Consider the following 13,309-nt stretch of genomic DNA (forward strand, 5'->3'; position numbering starts at 1 on the left):
CCGCGGCGGCTGCCCTCCAGCACGCGCGCGCCCTGCAGCAGGTACTGTGTCCTCCCGACAGCCTCCCCGGCCAGACTGGAGGCGCGCGCCCTGGCGGCGCTGGGGCTGCCCGCGCCGCCCGCCGCCGCGCTCGTGGACGCCGCGGCGGCTGCCCTCCAGCACGCGCGCGCCCTGCAGCAGGTACTGTGTCCTCCCGACAGCCTCCCCGGCCAGGCTGGAGGCGCGCGTACTGGCGGCGCTGGGGCTGCCCGCGCCGCCCGCCGCCGCTTACTACCTTACACCACTTACACCAGTCACATCATTCCAGGTGGCATCATTTCACAACACTCTTGGCGAGCGCATGATCCCGTCGACACGGCCGTTGATGCTGCAGGCCGCCCTCGACCTGTCCACGCTCGTCCAGGACCAGCGCGCCGTCTACTGGAACGACGAGCAGCAGCTCCGCAACTACACCGACAAGCTGAAGAGCGCCGTGTTCCAGCTGGAGTCGCAGGTACTCCATGACGCTAATTTTACGGTTTAACCCACGTAGTCACTAGTCAAGTTTAGTCACTAGCGCAACATGTTTCGCAGAGCCCAGGTCTCCATTTTCAAGCACTAACTAACAGTTAATTGTTAGTATGACTCACGACTGTAGTGTGGAGTATGTTCCCCTCTCACTGTTCGTTACGTTGCTATATAAACATGTACACCACTTAATTAGACAGTATTATAATAAACATCATACCGACAACAAGTTGTGTTTCCCTTACACATCTGCCACATCACATGACGACACTGCCAGTCGTGAATGTGGTGAGAGCGAGTGAGTGAGTTTAAATTAGACTCCACACATTGTTATTCGAATAGGGTATTCTCCTACTAGTCAAATCAGATTCTTTTTTAGAACTGTCAAAACGATTTGCTAATATGGAATTTATATGAAACATCACACAATGACGTCACGGTCAACTTACCTACTTTTTATACTTCAATCCGATTGATTAAATAGAAATTGTGTTTAAAGATTTCAACGTAATTGGTCCAATAGTTTCGGAGAAAATAGGTTATGACAGACGGACAGACAGACAGACGCACCAGTGATCCTATAAGGGTTCTGTTTTTTCCTTTTGAGGTACGGAACCCTAAAAAATAACTGCTATCTATGTTTTTTTAACAACTATGTGGTGCTTTATTTAATGCATGGTGTGAAATAATTTATACCCTATTATACTTCCGATATTATTTATGTTTTACTAAGCTTATTAAGGATTTTCTATTTACAGAACACTTACTTGACAAGCCAGCACATTGCGATTCGGGGCATAGTCGAAACATTAATGGACACGGAGCTGTTAGCAAAACAAGCTGAGTGGAAGAAGAAAATTAAATATATAAGAGACATCATTGAGGCGGTAACAATATTTAATAATCATAAAAACCGGCCAAGTGCGAGTCGGACTCGCGCACCGAGGGTTTCGTACTTTTTAGTATTTGTTGTTATAGCGGCAACAGAAATACATCATATGTGAAAATTTCAATCACGGTTCTTGAGATACAGCCTGGTGACAGACAGACAGACGGACAGCGGAGTCTTAGTAATAGGGTCCCGTTTTTACACTTTGGGTACGGAACCTTAAATATTATGTGTTGTACATTGCCCGGTAGTTTTTTTTGAAGAGAATGTAACCTTATACCAAGTTATCATAAATGCAATGTACATGGGTAACACTGAATATGAATAATATGAAGATCACGCAAGCATAAATATTAATATTACTAAATACAACTCTTCGTTTAATTTTGTGTTTGGCTGCGGCACTCATTAGAACTTATTGTGACTTAATTTCATCAGTAAGATGAAACTGATTATATCGCGTATAATGAATTTGTCATACATCCCGACATTGACCACAAACGCTGTAAAGGGTTCAAAACGTAAAAGTGTGTTGCGATAAATTTGGCTAGTTTAGCCGTCACGATTTATTTGATGCTTACTGTACTTTATAAAATCGTGCCCTGGAAGTTACGCACGGCAAATAATACATATTAGCATTTAGTACCTTTCTTTACAATTTCATCAATCAATAATATCAATATTATAAAATTAAATCTAAAACAACCCGCCCTGGATCGTACCTTTCTTAATTTTGAAATGTGTAAAGTATACGTGTTTTATGGGATAAAAGACTTCTTTTTTAGGTTGAAGTTAACGGATACAAGAACACAGAGCTATGGAGGTCCCACTGGGACTGGCAGCTGTACAAAGCTCTCGAGTGCCAGTACATAAAGACGCTGCTGTCTTTACACAAGCATTTCCCGCCGGTCAAGGTTGATTTGGTTCTGCGGTAAGTACCAGACGTTGTAAACTGACCATTTGTAAACCATATTGCCAAGCCGTATGGGCTGCCGATGGCCAGTTAAGCCCACTTGCACCATCCCACAACTCGGCGTTAACCGGTTAAACCGTTAACTCAGTGTCAAATTGTACTGGTGACCATGGTAACTCAAGGTTTAACCGGTTAACCCCGGGTTAATGAATGGTGCAAGTGGCCCTAAGAATGTTGTTACACTTTTTTCTTTCTTTTAATCTTTAGTTCTCTTGATTCTGTGACGAAATAACCCAAAAGTTGTTAGTTTTTCGAAAAAAGTAAATGGTACACTTTTTTCTAAAAACTCCCTTATTGCATATTTACTCATCTTCTAGAATAGGGATGTTGACGCGAATTTCATAACATAATTTGGTTGTATCTATATTTAGACAAACACCTCTCGCAAAAAAACTCGTTGGGCTGTATATTTTGTTGTTACGTAGCTTAGAAGAAAATAAATCAATTCTGGTAATTTGAATTAACTATTTTCTGTTATTAATTATTCTTAAAGTAATTTCTGTTGGAAAAGGTGACTAAATTTTTTTTTTTTTTGCAATTGTAAATTGAAGGCGCAATTACTTTTTAAATGTAATTAAAAATAATAATTTCCATTACTAATTGTAATTGCAACTCAATTACTTTTTTCCCAACACTGGTATTTGCATACTAATGTAGATAACATTTATTATCTCTCATAAAGCGTTCGTATTATTTATTTTGTCCAGAGTAAAATGACAAAGTAAAAGTAATCAGTAATTACGCTCTAGATACTCTAGAAGACAAGATTTTACGATAATCACTATAATATGTTTTAATATGTTTAATAATGTGGGATAAGGCAAAGAAAAAGAAGAAGACTGTAATATGTTTTAATACTTATATAGCTCATTACATGACTCGCTGCCCCACTATTACAGGGTTCTTTCAAGATAATTGAAATTCGACTTAATGTCACGATGATAAAGTTCAAATTTCAGTACGTTAAAAGTGAAACATAGAACCCTGTAATATTGGGGCAGCGATGTACTTACAGATATAGTGCATAATTGTTTCGTCGAAACGTTCATATTTGTCATGCTACTTCAGTCAACCTCAGTACTTTATGTACTGAGGTTGACTGAAATAGCATAACACGTTCGTGCGTTTCCGTGAAAATACGAAGGCAAAAAAAGTATATTTTTCGTGTATGATTCTCTTTGTCCAGCACAAGCTGGCTGCCCAAGGGCCCGTTGCACCAAACCATCTGCCAACGTTAAAATTTTGCGTTATGGGACATTTTATAGTTCACTGCTGGTTGCCGTTTAACAGTCCGTCAATTTTGGCTTTTGGGGGTTTTAAGAGTACCTAAGGACACCTTACTAGACTAGGTGGTAGGTAGGTAAAAGAAATATGTAGGTACAGTCAAGGGCATAAATATATATACATTCCCAAAGTTTCAAAAATATGTGTACGCTCTTACACCTTAGACAATAAAGTCATGTTCACATATTTTTTGAGCCACTTGTCTGAATCGATATTTTTGTCTTCGACTGAACACGTAGTGCAACTGAAACAGTACTTACGACTCTAAGTCATACTCAGGCAACTTTGTCGTACTTTAGAATTAAAAGTATCAGTTTCCGGGTCCAGCCAGCTGCAGACACGTCTGACCTGTATGTATAGATTTTTTTTGTATATAGATTTCCGCTCTAGATAACTGGACCGCAATATACGCGCGATACAATGATGAAAATGAACAACGAATCAATCAATGATGACTCATTATTTAAGTATGGTAAAGTTGGTTTACTACTAAATATCAAATGTTCTATTTTATCTGCCAGAGGCCGCACAGTACGCGTGCAACCGCCCTTAGAAGAGATCCGCGTGCAACACTATCACCAGCTGCGACGGCTGGTGGCGTTGCCCGCACAGTTCGTGGGGCTGCATACAGCCGGGGACTCTATATTCACCGCCATCGCTGACAAGTGGGTACACCACAGATAGGCTTTTAGAAGGTATCCAAGTTTGACATTACCAGTACTACCACTGACTAGTGCCAGTATAAGACCCATACTTCGCGAGGTGGATGTACACACAGCTGCAAAAGTGCATATTTTTTGAACTTGCTGTAAGTACCTGTGATCAACCATTGTGTATGTAAGTAATACAATGGTCTCTACAATCTACCAACAAAACAAAAATGTTGGCTATCCCATATAATTTATATAAAATATCGACATCTAATCAGCCTAAATATATGAAATAGCCAAGATTTCCTTCACGATTTCGGGGTCGGGATCAGCTTCCATAGTATAAACTATATTCACCCCGCTGGATACGGCTAAGTATGGATATCGAATATAATATTACTTATTTACTTACTTACTCCGTTGGCTCAGCGACCCACAATGAGACTTTGCTTGAATATAATGTTATGTGAAAATAAATACCTTTTTTATGTTTATTTGTGTTAGGCACAGCTGGCTCGGCAACAAAGCAGTGAAGCAGTTGGAAGCGGCCATGAGTGCCGTGGAGCGCACCCGCGAGGCGTGGACGCGCCGCGCCGCGCTCGCCTGCGTGCCCGACCTGCACGCCGTGTGCGGCGAACATCTCAAGGAGCCCGCCGACTGGGAAGCCAACTTCAAGGCTTGTAAGGCCTATGGACAGGCGGTCGCGAAGATGGCTTTGTAAGTATCTTCGAGCATTGTAATCTATATGTTGGTAAGTTGTCGAGATTAGGATACGCGGAGCTCCGCGCTTTGTTTGCAAACCCGATCTGGACACCCTATATGAGAAAAGTCACAAGGAGCCCGCCGACCGGGAAGCTTACTTCGAGGCTTGTAAGAGATTTGAAGGCTTGTGTTGTTTGAGAATCTAAGTTTAAATCGTATTGGCACATTGGAAAAAAAATTGGCTCTCGCGATGATCAATCTTCTGTAGTCGGTTTCGTTCGATTATATTTACGTCAATCTCAATAATAATAGCTCCAACTCATTTCGTAGCGTAGACGTAGCCATTAGGCATCATATACTCTTTGAGCATAACGACTTCTACTAAAATTTAAATAAGAGCAAAGTATTCTTATACAGCTCAAATAGCGCTTAAAAGTACCATAACTGAATTTCGTTTCATATTACAGCGACGATGAGAAAATAGAGTGGATAGTGGTCGTAACAGCGACGCTGCGGCACGAGTTTGAAGCGCAGGCCCGCAACCTGTGGGGCTGCCTCATGTTGTCGCTGCAGGCCAGCTGCCGCGCCGGCGCCGCCGAGCTCGACGCCTGCGTGGCCACCGCCGCGCTCGCGCTCGAGGACAAACAGGTGCCGAAGAACGCCAAGGAGCTGGCGGAGATAAGCGCTAAGCAACAAGCATTGCGGGAGAAAATGCCCGAGGTTAGTCAATGTTTAAAAAAAAAGTTGTTCGAAGTGTTAGCCTAAAACTGTTTTAGGAAATACTCGGGGTGACTGCACTATTTACAGTTTACCGAAGCGCGATCTCTACAGATCTCTACAAATCGTGATTTTTACAAATAGTCGATAATTATTTTGAATGGATTTGTCGAAGTACCTATACGAAATTTCCCGAAAATACCTTATCGGCATTATCTATTTGATTGAAATTGAAAACTTGTGTCACTTTTTCTGTTATTTTTATTTATTTATTTATTGAGATCTGTTATCTAACTAAACCGCCGTAATTTTTTTTGGAAGTGCTTTTTTTTGCATGACTGATACGAACGGCACGTAGTATCATTAATGTATGTGTAATTGTTACAAAAGAGATGTTATGATTCTTAAATTTACTTTTTGAAGATGGAGAAGACTGTGGAAAATCTGAAGAAGAAAGGCCATATGCTGCGTACTTGGGGCGGAGATGCTTCCGTCGATGGGACGATAAAAGAGTGGCGGAAGATTCAAGAGTTGATGCAGAGCCAACAACAAATGTTTGAACATCAGGTTTGTATTTACATTATATAGTGTTTTAATTTGCAATCACTTTTATGAGTGATGTGTATGTACTGCTATTGATTTTTCATCAGGAGTTGTACATTTGACATCATTATTATGGTATCACGCGTAATTAACGACTAGATTTAATTGTAGCGTTTTTAGGGTTCCGTAGTCAACTAGGAACCATTATAGTTTCGCCATGTCCGTCTGTCTGTCCGTCCGCGGCTTTGGGTTCGAGGTTTTTTTGGCAAACCCCTTCCCGCCCTGGTGTGACGTCACATTTTTTCAATGAAATCGGCAAATCGAATTAAGTATTAGTAATATTTTATCAAAATACTTTTGACAAAAGAAATATTAGTAATTTTATAACCCAAAACAAATTAGGAAAGAGAATTAAACGTTTAAAACGATTATCGTTCCAAAAACTTGTTATTTAACTGTACAGCGAATAAAATAATTTAAATAAGTTAAAAAGACGTCACAAAGTGAGCCCCCCCCCCCCCCCCCCCCTAAACGTGTGATGTAATTAATGGATGACCCCTTTGCTCCGTGATCGTGATCCGTGATGAGTTCACAGTGCACATTTACTATTGCCGCGTATGCGAAATCTTTACGCCTCACTTTTTTTTTGTTTTTAGTTTTAATATTTATTTTAAGCGGTAAAAAATCTTAAACATAATTTGATCAGTACACCAATCAATAAAATTGCCACAAAATTCTAACACAGACACATAAGAATAGAACTTTTAACTAACTAGTGCTCGTACTGTCGTAAAATGCCCGTTATTTATAGACTTAAAATTTTGATCATGTTCTTTATGTTCAGGCTGAAATAGTAAAATCAAGTTTAAGCGGCGAATGGGACAAGTTGAACGGCGGTCTCGAGTCGTGGGCGTCGCGCTGGGCGCAGGCGCGCGCGCGGCTCGGCGTCACGCGGGGCGCGCCGTACCAGGACATGCTCCACAGCTGTCGCTCCGTGCTCGAGGCGCACGCGCACTGGCTGAAGCTACAGGCTGATAAGAACGAGTTGCTGTAAGTTTTAGCTGTATGAGTACCTCATAGCAATATAAATGTCAAAGGCGTTGCGCAGAGGCCAGGCGCGTGTGAGTATCGTGTCTAGACATGGATGACAGATGTCGCTCCGTGCTCGCGGCGCACGCACACTGGCTGAAGCTATAGACGGATAAGGATTATAAGGATGAGTTAATTGTTGTAAGTTTTATATGAGTAAGTACTTTATAGCAACTTGATCGCTGGCCTAGAATCTTTGGCGTTTTGCTGAGGGAACGCGCTAGGGTGGCGCGTCGTGTCATGACATGGTCGACAGATGTCGCTCCTTGTTCTAGGCGCACGAGACAAACAATGTTTTAGATTGGATTGGTTGATGAGGCTTTATAGCGTATTGGCGTCCCACTGGGCTAGTAAATATGGTCGATAGATGGCGCTTCGTCCGCGAGTGGCACCCGCTTTGGCTAAAGCTGCTGGCTGGTAAAGATGAGTTGCTTAACGTTTCAGATTTATGTGCACCTTTAAAAATAAATGTAACGAGGTGCGTCTTAATCTCTTATGGTCAACAGATGTCTCTAAGCGCTTAAAGCGAGTTAATAAAAGTAGTTGAGTATAATTTACGAAACATGAAATATTATAAAAACCTATTTGCAAACACGTCTTAAAAATATAAAACGTGTCTAAATATGCGCTTATTTTCCTATCTTAAATATTTGTTGACTCTGTTATGTTACATCTGCTTTCGTTTCTGTGTATTGACTGTAATGATTTCTTTTTCTTTAATTTAAAAAAAAGTTAACTCCAACGTATTCAACTATTTTTTATGTACCTAACTGAAGCAACAGCATTCCGTCGTCGTCATTAATCTCGTAGAAGTCCCACTGTGTTTGGTACAAAAGCAAGCCCACAAAAACAATTTCGATACACTTGAGCCCAGTACATGTGTGTACTGTCGTGCTATAAAAGTCCTATTCGAGTTAGTCGCCCTAAAAAACAAAAGTCCTTTTGATGTGAAAACAATGTGTACATAAGTCATCCTAACATGTACTTTATCTTATAGGAAGGAATGCGAGAAGTTCAACATGGCACCGACCGTATCTGGTTCGTGGGAGCAAGCTGAAAAAATGATTACGGAAGATATGAACCTTTGGACGCCGATGAAAGAGTACAATGAAGGTAGCAATTTATTAACCGACTTAAAATTTCAATTCAAATTCCGTATTTGATGTGTGATTTTGCGAATACTGATGGTACGATTTGGACAGTTATATTTGCACACTATTATAAGCACACACCTTTAGTAATGTGGATAATTTATTGAAGTTAAAGTGGACCAACTGAAGAAGACTAGACAATTATGCCATACTGTTTTGTAAAGTCAATTCTATTTTTATTAAAGGTTATTTTGAACTCCTGATGTGATGGAAAGGGGCATTTATATGTAATATGTATTTATCTGTTTGAGAGTGACTCTGGTCCACAGCAGATAGAGGGTCACTTAGGGCGTCCGCTAGCTGGCGCAGTTGCACGACGCGGATGAGCGGGTTAACGAAACATACTATGAGCGTTCCTAAGTGGCGCGGCCGCGTGCGACGTGCGTGCGCCCGCTCCGTGCACCCGTACTCGCTAGCGGACAAGCCCTTATACAACTTCCTCACTGATTGCATATTGTGATTTGAAGTAGGATATCGTGTCCTAGATAATGGCTTGCGGCTTGGATCTTGTATATTTCTTAATGTTACGACATACTTGTCTTAAAAGCCTAAAAAATATTGATAAAATTTAAAAACGCAAACCTATTATTATGTTGTAGATTTTGAATCTATCGCTGAACAGGACTGGATTGTATTCCACAAGAAACTACATCGGCTCGATGACTTCACGTCCAAATGGAGCTCGAAACTGGAACCGTACACAACAGTCACTTTATATTTGAAGCAGGAAATTGATAAGTATTCTGTAAGATTACGTTTTGTGTCGGTTAATATTGAAGTTGAATCGAAGATACCAAACTTGGACCTTTTTGTCTCAAGATAGCTCGAAACATTTGCTTTCTAAAGTTTTAAATATATATTTGTAAATATGTATATTTAACCCTACGGTTTGTTTTAGGATTTGACCACATTACTGAAGTATGTTCGCGGTACCGACTTCACCGAGCGTCACTGGCACGAGGTATACGGTATTTTAGAAATGGAATACAAAAAACCAGACAGTCTCCAAGTGAAGGACCTCTTGAGTGCTGCGGCCAATATAAAGAGACACATCAAGCTTCTGCAGGTACCTTAATGTTTTAGCGGCGTGATACATTGATATGTAAAATCTAAGCCCCCTAAGACCAATTCCTGCTTCGAAATTGCGTGCGGCTATACGGCTTTGTACTATATGCGGTAACTCAAAAGATGACGTTTAACAATTCAGTTTCCACAAAACATATCGCCAAGTGACCAAGACTCACTAATTACCACAACAAGTTCATAGCCATAGTGAACCGTAATTATATCTAAATAAGGTTCATTTTTTGTTTAATTAGTTTTTAGTAATTAGTGAGTTTTGGTTGTCACCTGATCAATTATGCTTCAGCTGTCCAACTCGGAGGCACGATTTTTTCTTACCCCTTCTTCATAAAACTTTACAAGCCTCAATTAACTTATGTTTTATCCCTTTTCTTACAAATACATAAGTCAAAACGGACAGATTAATAGCTAATTAAGACCAGCGATTAATAGCTAATTGAGGCTTGTAGCGCGTTTATGAATATTTTAGACTTTACATCTCTTCATATAGCAATTAGTAATTGATATAACGTAATCATTTTTACAGTACATATGGTGCTACTTTACCGCTCTAGTGTGGTAATTAGCAATTTACGTGCCTGTGTGTCGAAAATTTAAAGGGCCATATTTACTCTAAAACAATGTACGATACATGTGCGAATAGGTAATTCGTTTCCTACTTTTCGCACTTTTATCGTTATGTACTATTAATTCTCACATGCATGCCTTAATCTTAATAGTAGCAATAGACAAAGAAACACCTTATTAGTTTATCTACGCGCAAAGCTGTGCAACATATTGTACCTGCAAACTTGACAAACGGCAACATACGTTTTATGGTAACAGTATTTTCAAACTTAACACACATTGTTTTAAGACAAATAGAGGCGACGAGATGGAATGTCATCATCAGGGCCCGTAAGTACATTTCATGCCGTTGACGGGAAAATGACGTCACGTTACATAAAGTATGATTCCAATTAGTATTTTCGTAATAATTTATCATTTGTCAACCTGTTTAAGTTAACTGATATCGTAGACATAGTATAGTAGTTATAGACATGAAACCGAGCGACCAGGTAAGAGAAAGACATATTCATGTATTGACAGGTTAATGTATGGCAGCATAATCCTTTTTCTCTTTCACTCTTATACATTTCGGTATTTCGCCATCGCCTACCTATGCTGCCATAACCCGACCATAAAAAAAACCCGGCCGGTGATAAGGACAAAGCATGGCACTATTTTCTCTTTCCTCTTATAGGAATCGCAATAAGACTATCTTTCTCTATCAAAGAGTGTCAGGCCCTTGACTGATATACTATAGTTACTTGACAATCAGCACAGAAACGTCTAACTGACTTTCATCATTTTGTCACTCAACTAAATAATTGATTATTAGATTTATTTGGCCAATAAATAATACATATTTTTGATTTTTAACAGTGAATTTTACGTAAGAATAAGTATCTATTTTTCTACGCGTCAATAGGTAAGTTTTCTAAATTTGTAATGTTGTAAAAAAACTGCCTGTATGTTAAATTACGTCATTTTTGCGTCAACGGCATGAAATGTACGGGCCCTGGTCATCATGTATTTATTACATAGACAAGTAAATATCTAAGAATAAGAAGATAAGGCTTCTAATTTAAAACGACGATTACAGTTTCATGTTTCGGCACGACGTGTGTGAGTGTTTTTGTGTGCTTTGCCTCGGCCTCACGGTGCCTATCGCCATCTATTCGAGCGGATAAATTCTCGGCTGCAATGTTTTGCACTGCTTTTCGCGTTTTGTTGTCCTACTTCTCCTTTGTCTATATAATAACACCTATTGGAGTAAAAATAAGCATTGAATACAGGCACAATAGTATCGTCCTATTCATAGTGGGTGAAGTCATAAAAAACCTATTGTTCCATCGGTGTCAATGACTGATAGTCCGGCACGGGATGACGGGTTATGCATTCATAGAAATAGTTACGATACTTAGCGCCTAAACTAGTATGTACTTTGTTATTTCATGTCTTTGTAATGTCGATTTATTTTATTTCTGTAAGAAATTAACATGCCAACATCGTAAAATAATATTTAGAAAACAGAGGTGTTGAATTTCTGCATCTTAGTTCTGCTAATATTCACTACAGATATTCAGATTTATTTTTTCTCGAGACTGAAGAAAACTATATACCTATTATAGACTTATAGGTCTGATTATATCAAAATTGAATAATATCAATTCCTTGACTAAGGGTGGTATTCCATCTGTACAATTTCTTTGTTCAATGTGTATTCGCGTCTCATATTTTGCTGATTAAGTAAACGAGACGCAATGGACATTAAACCAAGAATTGTACAGGTGGAATACCTCCCTAAGTTGAACTTTAATTTGGCTTTCTTAGTGCCAGTTGCACCATCCGCATTTGACAGACTGACGAACGTCACCCGGCGCGCCGCGGCGGTTTACTATGAAAAATTTTCATATAATAAAATTTAGCGAACTCTTTAACGATGACAAACAGTTGGTGCAACCGACCCTTAGTGAAGTAAAAAAGACAGTAAATAATAAATAGAGCGATTCCAAATAATATTTTATTACAGTCGAGTTGTGACCAAATGTATACATACATATTGATAAACTTGATAGTTTGAAGTCGATAAATATTCGTCAATACAAAACTCCCAATTACTCCATTTAGTATAGTTTCTAATATCTAACATTAGTTTATATTCATCTAGAAAATAAGTGCAAGCGCGTCCAACGAATCGGCGATCCGAAGTGCGCTGAACGAACTGGAACTGTGGTTCGCGGGCGCGCGCCTCGCCACCATCCCCTACAACGACAAAGCCAAGCGGCCCGTGTCCATTGTCAAGGATTTCAAAGAAATACTCACTAAGGTGCGTTTTAGTTTTTTTTTATATACTACGTTGGTGGCAAACAAGCTTACGGCCCGTCTGATGGCAAGCGGTCATCGTAGCAGGGAGCCCAATGAGCTCATTCCGCGGCCGGAGGGTCCGCGGGAGGACACTAGTTTTTTAGTTCACAAAATAAAAAATATTTTTTTCTGTGATCGGTGTTCAACCCAAGCGGCCCATTTTTATTGTCCAGGAGTCCAAATATATTACAATAGTTATTTGTTATACAAGGGTGCAAAGTTGTATTTTACCCGCGAGTGTAGAATTGCAACAAGAGCAAGCGAAAGGATTCTATAGTTGAACCACGAGCGAAGCGAGTGGTTCTAAAATAGAATCCTGAGCGTAGCGAGTGTTTCAACACACGAGAAGTAAAATACATTTGCACCCGTGTGTAACACAAAACTTTTCACCTCACTATAGCGAGGAAAGTGCAACATCCACAGGCGTTAGATCATCTTCACCACTGGAATCACTCATTTTTTACGATATTATAATAGAAAACTCTGGAAGTTGTGTATTTTTACGCGAGTCGGTGAGAAGTTTTTAAGTAAAAAAATTGTTGACAAATGTTGACATTTCTGACGTATGAAATGTCAACGATGCGTTTTGAAATTGCATCGACTCAACTTGTGCGTTCAGTTATATTTAACATCATTATAAAAAACAAACGTTTCTTATGGAATTTTAAGGTTTATGACTTAAAATCATTAAATAAAGCTAAATTTGGTATTTTTTATTAGATTCTCAAACCATTTATTTAATGATAATTAATATCGAACGAACCATTATCATGAGCGTTTTACGTTTTCTTATCTGTCAAGCTACTTAAAC

General features: G+C 39.6%; 1 protein-coding gene across 1 annotated transcript in view; it reads left to right on the forward strand.

The window, feature by feature from the left end:
* Positions 1–13,309, forward strand: part of LOC134741558 (cytoplasmic dynein 2 heavy chain 1) — a 132,202-nt gene that overhangs the window by 10,064 nt on the left and 108,829 nt on the right. Inside the window, exons 13-24 of the mRNA XM_063674384.1 lie at positions 308–493; positions 1,266–1,394; positions 2,182–2,327; positions 4,175–4,318; positions 4,808–5,020; positions 5,473–5,725; positions 6,146–6,289; positions 7,110–7,315; positions 8,352–8,467; positions 9,105–9,250; positions 9,404–9,571; positions 12,302–12,460. Coding sequence (XP_063530454.1) covers positions 308–493; positions 1,266–1,394; positions 2,182–2,327; positions 4,175–4,318; positions 4,808–5,020; positions 5,473–5,725; positions 6,146–6,289; positions 7,110–7,315; positions 8,352–8,467; positions 9,105–9,250; positions 9,404–9,571; positions 12,302–12,460 — 2,010 coding nt within the window. The remainder of the gene's footprint in view (positions 1–307; positions 494–1,265; positions 1,395–2,181; positions 2,328–4,174; positions 4,319–4,807; positions 5,021–5,472; positions 5,726–6,145; positions 6,290–7,109; positions 7,316–8,351; positions 8,468–9,104; positions 9,251–9,403; positions 9,572–12,301; positions 12,461–13,309) is intronic.

Source organism: Cydia strobilella, chromosome 5 (genome assembly GCF_947568885.1).
Source record: "Cydia strobilella chromosome 5, ilCydStro3.1, whole genome shotgun sequence".
NCBI classification, from domain to species: Eukaryota; Metazoa; Arthropoda; class Insecta; order Lepidoptera; family Tortricidae; genus Cydia; species Cydia strobilella.